The 14,133-nt window shown below is 44.9% G+C and overlaps 2 protein-coding genes across 6 annotated transcripts in view; one reads left to right on the top strand and one right to left on the bottom strand.

Moving 5' to 3' along the window:
* The window catches only part of DNM3 (dynamin 3), a 358,762-nt gene extending 354,483 nt beyond the window's left edge, over positions 1–4,279 (top strand). For 2 of the 4 annotated variants that reach the window (XM_036442129.2, XM_036442127.2), the window contains one exon: positions 4,089–4,279. In XM_036442129.2, the coding sequence (XP_036298022.1) occupies positions 4,089–4,125 (37 nt within the window). In that variant the 3' untranslated portion in view covers positions 4,126–4,279. Of the gene's footprint in view, positions 1–3,136; positions 3,600–4,088 lie in introns of those variants that run through there. The other 2 variants (XM_036442130.2, XM_036442131.2) reach the window with 2 other exon arrangements.
* A 7,332-nt stretch (positions 4,280–11,611) lies between these two features.
* Positions 11,612–14,097, bottom strand: PIGC (phosphatidylinositol glycan anchor biosynthesis class C). 2 transcript variants are annotated; one of them, XM_036442221.2, is made up of 2 exons: positions 13,923–14,097; positions 11,612–12,993 (listed from the first exon to the last, which is right to left on the bottom strand). In XM_036442221.2, the coding sequence occupies exon 2, from the start codon at positions 12,775–12,777 to the stop codon at positions 11,884–11,886; it is 894 nt and encodes a 297-aa protein (XP_036298114.1). In that variant the 5' UTR covers positions 12,778–12,993; positions 13,923–14,097; the 3' UTR covers positions 11,612–11,883. The 2 variants fall into 2 exon arrangements, with proteins under 2 accessions (XP_036298114.1, XP_045439181.1); XM_045583225.1 differs by lacking the exon at positions 13,923–14,097 and adding an exon at positions 13,349–13,535.
* Positions 14,098–14,133: the final 36 nt, after the last annotated feature.

Below are 14,133 nucleotides of genomic sequence, written 5' to 3'. Positions count from 1 at the left end.
AATTCAGGGAAAAACGAGATTTTTAAAGGGAACAGCAAATGGGAAAAATCAAAGGCAGGAGAGTGGGAGACATTTATTCCTGATTTGAAGTCATTGTTGGACTAGATTCGAGAAGGGCCCAAACCTTAGACAGCTGGGAAGTGTGACGTGACACCTGCCAAGAGGCACTGTGATATTTTGCTACTGCAAAGGAAGTGTTCACGAAAAACCCTGGGAAGCAGAGGGAAAAATACTTTGCCCATATGTCAGGTCCACAGAAGGTATGTCTTACAGAAAATACTGAGTTCCTGACTCAATAGTTGGCCTCCATCGTTTACCCACTGGGAATTAAGGGGACAAGTTAGCCCCTTTCCGTTGTTTCCCCAAGGTTAAGACAATGGAAGAGTGTTCAGTAGTCACCCACATCCTCGTCCTCCTGTGTTTCCAGAGAATAAAAGACTCATCATTCAGAGTTTTGAGAATTGGTCCCTTACCAACACACATAGTCCCAGATTGTGCTGTCCAAAAGCAGAGACAAGAGGGAGTGGGATGGGTGGGGGGCAGGTGCTAGTTTACTCCCCTTGTGTTCAGGATCCGCTCACAGTGAAAAGATGAATTGGAAAGACTGTTGTGCTGATTCTTGCTGTCCTGCGGTTATTTCCCTCTCACACCTCCCACACATGGATCAGTCACTGCCTTCACAGGCAGCTGCTTACTGGAGAGGGAGCCAGGATGAGAGCCGTGTTGTGCATGTGTGTGGGGTGCTGTGCAGGTGAGGGGGTGTGTGTGTTTTACTGCATGATTCTTCATTCAGAATAGTTTCTAATAGAAATTACCAAAACCATGGGACCTTAGTGTAACTCTGTGACAAATTTCCACTTTTATTTTTATAATAGTACTGGCACCCGTGTAAATACAATACCTTCTCAGTTCTCCCAGAATCTCGTTTTTCCTCCAGGAATCTTTGAGTTGCATACTGAGAAACTCACCAGGTGTTTGGGTGAGATGGCGGTGGTGCCTTCCTTCCTGGTACAGCCCTCACCTACCCAGGTCACTCTGAAGACCATCTGTAGTGATCTGTCCCCACTGTGATGCCTCATACCTAGAATACATGCAAGCGATGTTGGCCGAAGTTTCCCAGTTGGCAAGTTTCCCATGAGCTTGTAATGTCTTACACACACATGGGTTTCTTGGTTAAATGAAAATTCGATTATGTGTTGTTGTTGTTTTTCCCGGAGGACTGTACGGATATTGGGTTGCATCGTGAGCCTCCAGGAGAGGGTTGGTGTCTCCATGTTTCTCAGGCTCGCTTGGCCGTTGATGCTCTGTTCACAGAGCGTTTCACAGGCTGGCGGGAAAAGGCACGGGGTGTGCTCAGCCCAGCAGAGACAGTCACCTGTGAGAGCGGCCAGCGCTCCCAGCGTAGGACCGTCCTACTGGAGCTCTGGTGCTTTGTCCTAGGAGTGTTTGGACCTGAGCGGGAAGGTCACATGGGAACAGGCGGCAGGAAGCACGAGAGGTGCGCGCAGTGAGTCTTAGCAAGCCTTGTGGAGGATACAGATAACTTCCAATACCTTTTTCTCTCTCGCTCTCCAAACAAGAGCTCCTTCAAAAATTCCACCACCCCTGCTGTATTCTCATAAAGGGAAGGATCAAGGCTGATTTCAAATGAAAGATCCTCAGAGAAGAATCGAGAAGGAGGCCTATTTGCATGGCCTTTCTTGTCCCACTTGCCCAAGACTTCAGGCTCCCTGCTGCTCTAGGATGTTAAGTTCCCTGAACGATGGGCCAGGAAAGCAAGCAGAGAAGGTTTTGTGAGATTGTGACAGAAAAGAAAAATGTCCTGAGGAAGATCTTGCCGGGGGATCTTGCCACAGGAATGTCACTGTGAGGCTGGATGGCAGCCCCGAGGCAGATGGGAGAGAATCGAGGTGACTCATCACTCTCACTGATACTTGGGGGTATTTTCTGTATGAATTATGCCATGTTCCATACTCAGCTTTTCCTGTCTCCTCACCTTCCTGTTCTGGCAGAACAATTCTGGGAAGTTATTTTTCAGAAAGCTTAAGAAGGTAGAACCTAACATTATATAATCTTGGTTAAGTCGATGAACTCACATGTTGAAATACTGCCATGAGGGCCTTTGAAATTTGTTAGCTACTCAGTGTTCAAATAAAGTCCTCCAACTTTTATTTCAGAGGTGGCAGCAGTATCAGGTACCTTTGAAACTCTTGATATAAAAGGTCCAAATAGTCTCAGGACTTGCCTTCAAGCACTTCAGCATGGTGCCGCAAGCAATATATAGAAAATAACAGAAAGGAAATAGCAGAACCCACACTACTGTGATCCACCACCTAACAGACTCCGAGGGGAAAGTTAGACCCGGGATATGTGAAGAGGAAAAGACAGAGTTGTTTGAGGGGATAAACGTCATTCTGAGGTTGGAAGCAAATATTCTCCCTATTGGTGAAATATACAGGGTGTCCTCCAAAAAAGGTATACACACTTTAACAGCTCATAGCTCAATTGATGTTTCTGTCTTTTCAGATTTAACCCATATTTTGGGGGATTACCCCGTATTCCGAAACAGGGAGTTTCTGGCCCTGTGTCTGGGTTAGAGCACCAAAGTAACTCCAACAGAAAAGGACTGTGGCAAATGCAAACAGAATGTCCCTTCAGCTCTGGGGACCCGCTGCTCGGTTTAATAGCTCACCTTCCCACCCTGCTGAGGTCATTAAAATGTCCCAAAGCCCTCCAGAACACAAACATAGTTTGTTTGCTGGGCAGGTAATAAATCTCATTGAGCCTGCCTGGAATTTGATTCCTCTTTCTTCATGAAAACACCAGGGACACCCATTACCTGGATTTCCACAGCTCAAGGCTTGCAGACACCACCACCCCCCCCTCCTCACTTAAAAGGTTAGGTACCAAAGACAAGTTTATTTGGATGTGAGGCCTCTTTAGTGTAGGCAACTTAAATTGGGCCAAAGAAAAAATGGTCTTGAACTTGGGGGGACGGGAGGTCTTTTTTTTTTTTTTTTTTTTTTTTTTTTTTTTTTTTTTGACTACTGCTCAGAAATAGCCCCATCATTTTGGCTCCTTAACATCTTAGAGAAGATGAAAAAGAAGTTTGTTTTTGTGTTTGTTTTTTTTGTAGACCTCATTGCTCCACTCACTGAAGTGTTACGAGAGTAAGACGGAAGTGAGTATGTTGTTGAACATGTAGCCCCAGAGAAGTCCCGCAGAGGGTAGGGCGCCGGACCGAGCTAACCTCCCGGCTCATGGCTTGTGGTAACGTTGAGTCTGTTCCCGATTTGGTTAGAAAGAGGAAACTGAAGTGTAGATACTGGCGGAAACCAGAGCCATGCCTGGTGCTGGAGACCTGACTGGACCTTCTCCAGCCGTGAAACACCCAAAGAGGCTGATGTCTAAATGAAGCACGATGGACCAGGCCTCACCTGGTAGTTTTCCTCGGCCCGGAAAGGCTGTCAACATCAGGATATTATCCACCTGCAGCAAATTCGTACTTGCAGATCCTTTCCTCCAGCCCTGACATGTTCTGCGTTGTGATTACATAGCTCATTGGACCTTTTGACACCTTCTCATTTGACATCATCTTGGGGGGGAAAATGTCACCTGTCATATTTCTATATCAACTCCCTCCCCCCGCTATGGAGATGGCACAGCATTTATGGAAATCTTTGGAAATCAGGGAGTGTCCCAAAGTCAAGGTGGGAGACAGATGCTTGAGTCCTGAAGGTATTTGGCTCTAGTACTGTGCCCAGTTCTCCTGAATGCGATTGCATGGAATCCTCATTACATGGCACCGAGTAAGATTTTGGAGTGGACTCAAATGGCTCGTATCTAGCACACTACTGATCGCCAGAAAAAAATCCTGGGAATGGCTAACTGCCACACGGCATTCTCCCGTGTCCCCCATGTGTCTGCATGATTTTTCGGTCTAATTTGGACTTTTATGGGATAATTTGCATGTTCTTATTTGGATTTGTTTTGTAACTCAAACATAGTTTGCTTCTTCTGCATTTGTGTGTGTGGTTGGTTTTTTCTGTGTGTGTGTGTTATTTGTTTTGTTGTTTTGTTTTCACTAGGCGGCCCCCTCCTGCCGTTCCAGGACGACCATCTTAACCCCATCATCCATCTCCTTTCATTCCCAGCAGCATGTCCATCGTGGTGTTTAAAAGCCTTTTGTTTGCACTAAATGTTATATGTACATAAAAACTTTTATTTTTGATCCATGTCTATAATAAAAACAAAGTTTATTCTATATATTTTAAACAAATGAAATGTGTCCTGTTTCTTTTTTTTCTAAAGAAGAATCAAATGGGGGGGGGGGAAAGAGAGTTTGTTTCAACTAAAACCAGGTAAGGTAAAAAATACGTAATTTGCTCTTTTAAGGAGCTTAACTTGAAAAACAATTTATTTTAAATTCTTAAAGCATGGCGATTTAAGATGCTATCTGATGTGAATGATAATCTCTCTTCGATTGAAATGTCTGTTCAATAAAAGTATGAAAAGATGCAGTAAACCTCCTGGGTGTCTAGAAGAGAAAGCAGATTCATTTCAACCTGTCTCCAAGGATCCCATTGATAATTATTGCATAAAAACAGCTTTCTGTGCCCGGCCGGCGTGTCTCAGTGGTTCAGCGTCAAAACTATGAACCAGAAGGTCATAGTTCAATTCTCAAGGCACATACCCGTATTGCAGGCTCGATTCCCGGTGTGCTCCCTTCCTCTCTGAAATCAATAAAAATTTATATTTTTTAAAACAGCTTGCTATTTTTTGTTATTTTTTCTAAATATTATTGTAGAAGATAAAATATGTAAGATCATGGAAGAAATTGTAAGTCCTAAACATATAAGCTTTTATTTTGACAAATTTAGAGGGGAAAGACTATTCAGAATAAAAGTACAAGGCAAGGAAATGTCATCTTGATAAGAAAGACTTTTTATGAGAGTCAAGTATTGGAATAATGGAATCTATGTGAGTTTTGGAGGGAAAGAACTTTTTCTAATACCTTAGTCTTCAAATGGCAATTGCACCATTAAAATTTTAAGCTGTCATCTTAAAAAGCACCCAAAGATTTATCCAGATAAAATGTTTATTAAGGTAATATATGACATCCCACCAGACCTGTGATCTGAATCCTTCCTGAAGTTTACTTCAGAATTTTCTTTTTGAAGATTAACATGGTCTAAACCAGAATGTGTAAAAGTCTCTCATATTGGATGAAATCACTTCAGCATATTAAGACAGGAACCTACTGGATTAGAAAGTAAATGGTGTTTTTCATCAGGAATTGGTGTTCCATTTCCTTTGTGTCTACCCTAGGTGAGCTCTGGCAAAGAGTCCATGTGGAATCCCCAATTCAAGACCCCTCACTAACAGTGTTCTTTCTTTGGACCATAAAAATCTAAGGAATTCACTTTCTACTCAAAATGAAAAGAAACATTTCTCAAGTTAAAATTTTCATATGACACAACACATCAGTTTTTACCTATATCCCAGACTCGGGGACTACGAGTTAGAAGCACGGGTAACTAAGAAGAGTCAAGGACACCAAAGCAAGAAATCATCACCTGAAGCTCAAGCCTACGTGGAGGTGATGAGCTGACACAAAAGGACACAGCCCCCAGCCTCTGGCCCCTTCACCTGCAGCCCAGGTGGCTGATCCTGTACCTTAGATTCTTATTGGATGGGGTTTCCATCTGAGAGCCTTCCTGATCTCACACCACCTCCCCAAACTGACTCGGAGGTTTTCAACAGGAGGGTTTTCACAGAGTCACCTTTTTTTTTAGGTATTTGATACATTTCCACTTTGCCTTCAACATGAACTTATTTTCATAGGCAGCGTGACACAGTGTAGAGGACTTTAAAACTTGGTTGACCTGATGAACCACGAGGAAAGAAAACGCAAGTCGTAGCAGAATTGAACCAATTCCTGGGCAACCATTCCATCTCGGCAAAGAAATGTGGTCCCTTCCTCACATTAGGTAGGCGAGTAAAAAGGTGGGAGGGAGCAGCCTGGAATAAAATGAAAATGTGGGAAGGTTTTTTTCACATGTATTTGTTGTTGGTAGTGTTTCTAAGTTTCATCATATGCCTCTGTTCAAGTCCCCTGCTCCTACCTTCTCCCTCAACATTTGAGTTTAAAAAATACAACATTCTTCTGTGTTGACCATAACTTGGATGATCAGAAGAAACGAACCACTGTGCCTGTAATAAAAATAACACTTCTTAAGTACCCTCATCCCTTTATGTATGCATCAAACCTGCCTTGAATTCATAATGTTCTAGTTATTGGGAGCCCCAGAGGAGGGACAGGAGTAAAGCAGCTTACAAAATAAAATAAGCTATTTGAGTTCTAGGACCAGGTTATCCTCTTGACCCACTGCAAGCTAACATTCTAGAACATGCTGGCTTTGACCCCTGACAAAGGAAGGAACAGTAGAATTCATTTCAGCCAATGGGAAACCAAACTTTCATTTCTAATGGAATGGTGTAACCCAAGACTCTAAATCACTTAAATGTTGGTTGAGAAAACGACACAGTGGTGTTGATACTGAAGTAGTCCGTTAACTTTGCTTTGGATTTTAATAAAAAGGCATTGGTTAGGTTCAGAAGGTTCCTGTAGCTGTCGTCCGTTGGACCAGTGATGGTTGTTAGAGCTCCCCTGTCTCCAGCCAGAAAAACCCAAGTCATCTGAGAGATGGAGAAAAGAGAACTAAAGGTAAGGGGAAATCAAACTTCCGGTCCTTTCCTTCCAGAGTCCCACTGGTAAGTAAAGGTCTATGAACTTTGGGCACCACAGCTACACTGACGGGGATGTTTCAACAAACATCCTACAAGTTGAAAGCCACAAGGAGATAAGGAAATAACGTCTGCTGTTTGTTTGCAGATACGGACATTTCTAGTGGCTTTGGAGTAGGATATACTTGTGTCCTTTTCATCCTAGACTTGGAAAAAATGTCATACTGGCCAACATCTCTTTTAGAACTTTTTTTTTTTTAATTTAAAAATAAACACTCAGAAAATGGATACTGGACTCTTCAGTGCAATTCCATGATTCTGAAGCAAATCTTTACAATTGTAAATCCATTTTAAAAACACAGACCTCACCCACAGGGAGAGAAGGGTGCTGAAAAAGAAAAATGCTTCTGTAGCCCTTTTAGAATATGACAGTCTCTATGTAACACACCAGCCACCTCCACTACACACATATACACCCATTTGTGTGTGTGTATGTGTGTGTGTGTTTGTTATATTACAAGTTACTGTTGAATCGCAGTACTGTTGACATATTAAGATTGATTAAGGTGCTGGCTATTAAATGAGTAGTATAAACTGCTATTCCCATTGTTTTTAATCACATTTTACAGTAAGTTGTATTGGGTCCTGAGTTTCAGACTCAGGTCCCATCTTCAGAGCCCCTGGTGAGAAGGAGCCGTGAGCAGGCACAGAGTAAAGCAAACCTAAGGGCCAGAGAGATTCAGGAATCCTCAAGACAGTAACAAGTCACGCAAGTGGGTGACAGCTAACGACAGTATATTTTTTGAAGCTACAAGAAACACGGTGGAAAAGCTAACCTTCAGGCCTTTGTATCTGCTCTTTCCTCTTCCTGGAACACTCCTCCCCTGGAAGTCTGGATTATTCCCTCACGCATTTCAAGTGTTTGCTGAAATGTTACCTTTTCCATGAGACCTACCCTGACCCCCTTAGTTAATGCTATTATTTTTCCCTATGGCTTTTATTACCTTCTTACATCTATTGTGTGTCTTCTCCTGCTAGAATGTAAGCTCTATTAGGTCAAGGACCTTTGAGTCACAGATCTATCACAAGCACATAAAACAGTATGTCATATATTTAGTGCTCAATATGAGACCAAACATCATAAAATGTGAATGGTAAAAAGTGAGTAGGGATAGGCCTTGACGGACAGTAAAGATTTTTGTTAGATGTTGGGGGAATTCTCAGTCTACTCAACTTGAAAGTAAAAATAATACCTGCATGGCGGGATTAAGAGACACAGGTAAGACAACGTATATAAAATGCCCAACACAGTGCCTGGTACACTCTGGGAGCTCAAAAATGTAGCTATTATAATTTATCAAATACCAGTGTGCTGTTTATTTCCTGAATTTGTGGGAACCTCGGCTAGTTCCCTAAGCACAATTCAGCAAGACTCCCAAGACTCTTACTAAATTTCTTTAGGAAAGAGACTATCAATAACTTCCACAAGATGGCACTGTGTCCGGCCCATTTTCCTGCATTCAGCCTGTTGGAAATAGTGTAAAACTGTGTGACTGATGCCCTCTGCTGGCTTGTTTTTGTTTTTCTTGACCTTGAGCCTTTGGTTTTGGAGATGCAAATGATGGCTCCATGTGCTTTCTCAACTATGCTCAGCATGAATTATGAAATCCACAGCTTAAGCCAGCTGCCCAAAGGCTCACTCAAAAGTTTGCAGAACTGACATACAGGCACAGCACAGATACCAGTTTGGTCGCCATGCAGAATCAGTGCATGTTACCACACTCAGGTCCCTGCACATGGCAATCACCTGTCAGTCCCATCATGCCCCAAATACTTGCCACCCTGTAGTTCTAGCTGTCCTTGATCCCTCCATCCCAGCTACAGTCCCTGGTACTGTTTTGGAACGATGAGCCTCCCCCATCTGCCCTCCTGATTCTCACGTGCCACCACCAACCAACCTCCAGCTTTTCCTAAAACCTGGAAAAGCAGCAGAGCCAGGAGGAAGGGTGCACTTTCTAATGCAAACAAGTATTTGACACGTTGGGGTTTTAATGCTACTGTGACCCTCTCCCCCTTCCATTCCCACTCCACCCCCACCCCCACCCCAAACATACACACACACACAATATTCTCTAGAAATCTAAATTATTAATACAGGGCTTGGCAAAAGGAGGTTTACAGTTGTGAGTGCAAGAGTTTATTCTTGTATAATAACATACAGCACCCATTTTTCATCTCCGGTAACAATTTGCTCTAAAAACGGCAAACGGTTTTGACGAGAGAGGAGCAAACTGCAAATTGTGACTCTTTGATTACGGTTGTTGTCGGTCAACTCATGAGGAACCCATTTTCCAAACTTTTGGACTTTGCCAAGTGCACGCAATTGATTGGAAATTGTTTTTTGTGAACAATTTAAAGTTGTCGCAAGCTCTAGTTGGGTAATTTGAGGATTTTGCACCAAAAGAGCTTGAAGAGCTTCTTGATCAAAATTGGACACACGGCCTCGACCACTCTTGTCATCTAACGAAAAATTTCCCTCGTGAAATTTCTCAAACCAACCCTGGCATTTTCTGGCGCTAACTGCATCTTGACCAAGAGCACTACAGATGTTTTTTGCAGCCTCACTTGCTTTTCTTCCTAATTGGAACTCGTAAAGCATGCAGTGCCAAATATGCTCTTCATCCGCCATCTTCTTAGCCCTAGTTTTGCAACAAAAACCAAACCAAACACAAACTTTTTCAAGCAAAACTTGTTAATTGCACTTCACACGTTCTGTAGATACCACGTGTTTGAAGGTTATGTCAATACAAGTCAACGCCAAGCAAGATTTTAAACGAATGTTTAAAAACGACATTATTACTAGACCCGATATATAGATTATTAACCTACTTTCGCCTGCCCCTGTATTCTATAGGCAATCTCTGAGATTGCTTTAAGTTTAAGAGACTGCCCGCATCACTGTACTTAATGTTATGAGAAACTTACCCAGAAGCTGTCATATTAGTTCACAGCGTGGCTGTCCCGGCCGACATCTTTGCACCAGCACTGACCCAGAGAAGCTCCCCTTAGTGAACCTCTCCATCCTTCATGTAGCAGCCCTCAAAGGCTTGGGAATTCTCAACAGAACACTCACCGCTTTTTTATTTGCATTTCTCCCCAAACAGTTTTGGAATCCATTTATATTCCTGGCCTGCGGAACTTCTAAGTGTTACATGCAGTGTGTAGAATTATATTTTCGTGTCTTAAACTTGCCCTGCTCAAACTTCAAAGGGAGCCTGCTCCTCTATGTGAAGATTTGTGAGCCTAACCCACTCACTTGCCCCGCTAACACTGTTCTCAGCGGTGACTTTGCACCTCCCTGGAGCCTTCCTTCAGGCCCAGTGTGCTGGCCTTGACTGTTTTCATAGGCCAGCCTCCTTTCCCTTTGATTCTTCTCATTTTGATTTTCTAGTTATTGGTCCAAGTTAAAATCAATGCTCAACACATCTTTGAGAGATCTATGTTCAGAGTATTAAAAACATTACTTCTTAGGAACACGGGTGCCCTGATGAGATTTGATTTGAAATTCTAGAGAGAAGGTATAGTATTCAGGAACTTTCCCCAAGAGAATGATTACACGAGGGAGGGACCAGCTCTTCTGGGGCCACTTGATGCATTTTGTGTCTTGGCTCTGCCCACAAGTCTCTTACGTGTCAACTTAGTAGCAACAGTAATAATAGCTAACGCTCATACAATGCTGTGTCCAGCATTCTTCAAAGTACTTTGCAACTATCTCATTTAATCATTACAGTTCTAGAGGTACTTTCATTCCCACTTTCCAGATGTAAAAAAATGAAACACAGTTAAGTGAAGTAGCCAGTCTCTGATCTGACCGCTTACTCCCCGTCAGGTCAGCTGGACTGCTCATTACCTGCAGGGGAAAGCCCAAACTCCCAAATATTCACAGGCCCCTACTGGTTACTCAAGCCTCCCATTCCAATTTTCCTCCCCATAACATGGAACTCCCCTCTGACACTGCCACCTCTGTGCTTGCTAAGAACAGATGTGCTTCACTGGTGGGCACATTTTGCATGCAGTGTTTTTGGGAGCCTGATTTTTTGACAGAATCCTCATGTCATATTTCAGGTTAAAAATCACATTGACAGCAATTGGGATTTCAGTTAGAATTTTATTTGGCATTCTAAAGATCTGAAGCCAGGCCCAAATTCTGACTAGATGGTCTGCTGGGGCAGAGGGGTCACCCTAGACCCGTAGTGGTTGGCAAACTGCAGCTTGCAAGCCACATGTGGCTCTTCCACAAAATACCACAGCCTGGGCAATCTATTCTGAAGAAGTGGCGATAGAAGAGGTTTAAGTTTTAAAAATTTGGCTCTCAAAAGAAAGTTCAGTCATTGTACTGTTGATATTTGGCTCTGTTGACTGAGTTTGCCGACCACTGCCCTAGACATAGACCATCTTTCACCCACTTCAATCACACCTAACCTCCAAGACTAACTTCAAAAGCTATCTCCTCTAGTAAATATTTCCTAATACTCTGGCTCAATTTGACTCCCAGACTCTTTGAATTCCCCCAGCATTTTGCTATATATTATGGCACATTCATGGTTCACTAAGAACGAAGTAGAAACCCTGAGCTAAGGTTAAGAGACCAATTCTATAGTGTTAGGCAACAAAACTAGACATGGCATCCAGAGTTCTAGGATCTGAGCCTGAATTAGTATATTAATAAATAACGGAGCCTGAATTAGTACATTGAAAAGGGTAGATTGGTTACTTTATTAACACACACTTGCGTGTTATTCTCTCTTCACTTTTCATGCCCCTTCTATCTGCCTTCTGCTTATAGAAAAATTGAGACACAATCTGCTGGATATGTTGTTAGTTTTTAATAAATAGAAACCGCATCACTTCCTTTGTTACAGTGAGTAAGACATGGGAGGTAGCCATGCCTGAGGGCCCCAGAAAGCGTTTTTCATCCACCAAACGACAGAAGGGACAGCACCTTCACCACCAGAGCCTCGGGGTCTCCCACCACATCAGCCTGCTGCTTCCAGAATGGAACTCTGCCTTCGGCTGGATCCTAGTTGGCAGGCTGGTCTGTCAGCTTGCCTGAACAACAGAACGGAGTTCCCTCACTTAGCTGAGGAACCTGGACAAGTCTTCTTTGATCTCAGCCTCATCCCAAGGCCCGTGAATGTTTTCTTTAAAAAGCTGCAGGCGAATGAGGTAAAAAGGGCAGAGGCAGGAGATAGACACCAGCAGAAGTGCAAAGAGGGTGGCTCCCACCGCGCTAATGGACAACAGGCCCCCCAAGGCTGAGAACGCAAAGAGCAGTGTGACTCCCACGTAGCTGCGGGGAGTACATGCCTTCAGTTTCTTCTGTAACATGGGCCACAGGGCAAAAATCTGGATGGCAAACGTCACCATGATGAAGGCATGTAGGGTCCGGGGCAGGCGTGAGGCCAGGCAGACGGAAGCAAAGATGGCCATGTTCAAGGACAGGGTGCTGGATACGATGGCGGCATTGGCACCATAGTCGAAGAAGATGAGGTGGCCCAAGAGCATAAAGACCGACATGGCGTAGATGGTGTCGGTGCTCACGGACTCGGTCAGGGTCTTCAGCACAGGCGAAAACCCGTACGTGAACGTAACGAAGACCAGGGCGCTCTTGAGGTCAGCCCACCGGGTCCGCCCGTTCTTCCTCCGCCCTTCCCCTCCATCAAGGAGATCGAACAAAATGTAGCCAATCAGTGACAACGTCAGGCCCATCCCTAAAAGCCAATGAGGGGCCAGAAGACCCTCGTCCATATACCACCAGATGACCCCAAACACGCAGACACTGCACAGCTGCTGTATCACCACGCTGGATTCAAACACCACAGCCCAGTACTGGTACTTCCGGGCGTGGATGTTCTTCCGGAGCTCTTCCAGGAACCGCTGGTCCACGTAGTTGTCAGGAAAGGGCTGTCGCTCATATAAGACTTTCTGCCACCTGATCTCCGTGGTGCTGGTTACAGGCTGGTCACACATTATCCTTCTCCTCACACTCGGGCCGGCTCAATCTCCCATGCAGAAGTCCATGTGGTTCTTGTTCTTTATAAAGTCTCGAAATAAGACCTCTCCGGAAATCCCATGCTGTGTTGTGGTTGATATTGTGCCGACCTTCCCTTGTTCTCAAAGGCTGCCACCCAGGCAAGGCCTGCAAGAGGAGTTTCTTCTCTGAGGCAGGACAACACAGCCAAGTTCCTAGGAAAAGACAAGACCACGAACCTATATAAAACTGCTGAAGGTTAAGGGCAGGGCTGAGTTAAAATCAAACCAACTCACTTTATTAAAAACCTGAGCAAAATATGTGTGGTGACCCTCTTATAATAATGACATTCAAATTTCCTTTCAGGTTTTAAATGACCTTCCCTGGGATAATAACAGAACATCTGTCAGCTGTCACTCAATGAGTGCCTACAATGTGCTAAGTGCCTTAAGTAGCTGCTTCTTTCATTCCATCTCCACAATCCTGCAGGTTAGGTAGTTCCACTTTAACTAGTAAAAAAAAAAAAAAAAAAAAAAAAAAAAGCTTCGTAAAATTGCTCGGGTAACTCACCCAAGTTAACAATGGTAAACGGTGGAGCCATATGCAGAGTCTGACCCCAAAGCCTGTGCCTCCCTCCAAACCAGCTCCTAACTCGGGGTTCACACCCCCTGAGGTTTGTGGATGAGCTCAGGGCGTCCCCAAGCCCTGCCTCTGCATGCCTGTCGCTGCCACTTATGCAAACGTACAGGGACAGGACCCAGGGCTTTGACTGGCTTCTCAAGGCATCTGAACAGTAAACAGCATCAGACAAATGTGAGCCCCACGTTTCATTTAGCCAAAACCAATGAATCAGAAGAAACTAAAGATCCTTTCACTGCGGTCACCCGCCCTCTAGAAAGCTATCGTCCAACTTAGAAAGATAAAATCTGTGGGGATCGGAGACCGTGATCCGGCCGCCACAATGGGAAAGCCCCAGGCGTCAGAAATGCCAGCAAATGTGCTTCCGGAAAAGGCTCTTACGGCGCGGCCGCCCTCCTCCCGCCGAGACCGCGGCCGACCCCGGGGCTCGGCCCGGGCACCGCCCGCCCGCCGCCGCCGCCCCGCCAGGAGGGAGGCCCCGAAGCAGGTCTCCCTCGGAACCCACCTGCCCGCCAGTCCGTAGGGAAGCGCGGCCGGGGGGGACCGACGCCCGCCTCCTTCCCCATCCGGGGCGCCGGGGTCGCGGCGGCGGCGGAGCACTTCCGGGGCCGCCTCAACCTCCGCGGCCAGAGCGCCCTCCTGGCGCCGGCGCCGGCGCGCTCGCTGCTGCCTCTCGTGGCCGCTCACGGAACTGCCGCTCGGAAAGCAACCCGCCG

This window comes from Pipistrellus kuhlii, unplaced genomic scaffold (genome assembly GCF_014108245.1).
Source record: "Pipistrellus kuhlii isolate mPipKuh1 unplaced genomic scaffold, mPipKuh1.p scaffold_m20_p_18, whole genome shotgun sequence".
Lineage (NCBI taxonomy): Eukaryota > Metazoa > Chordata > Mammalia > Chiroptera > Vespertilionidae > Pipistrellus > Pipistrellus kuhlii.
Note: the sequence above shows the minus strand (reverse complement) of the source record. Positions and strands in the feature narration are given on the sequence as shown.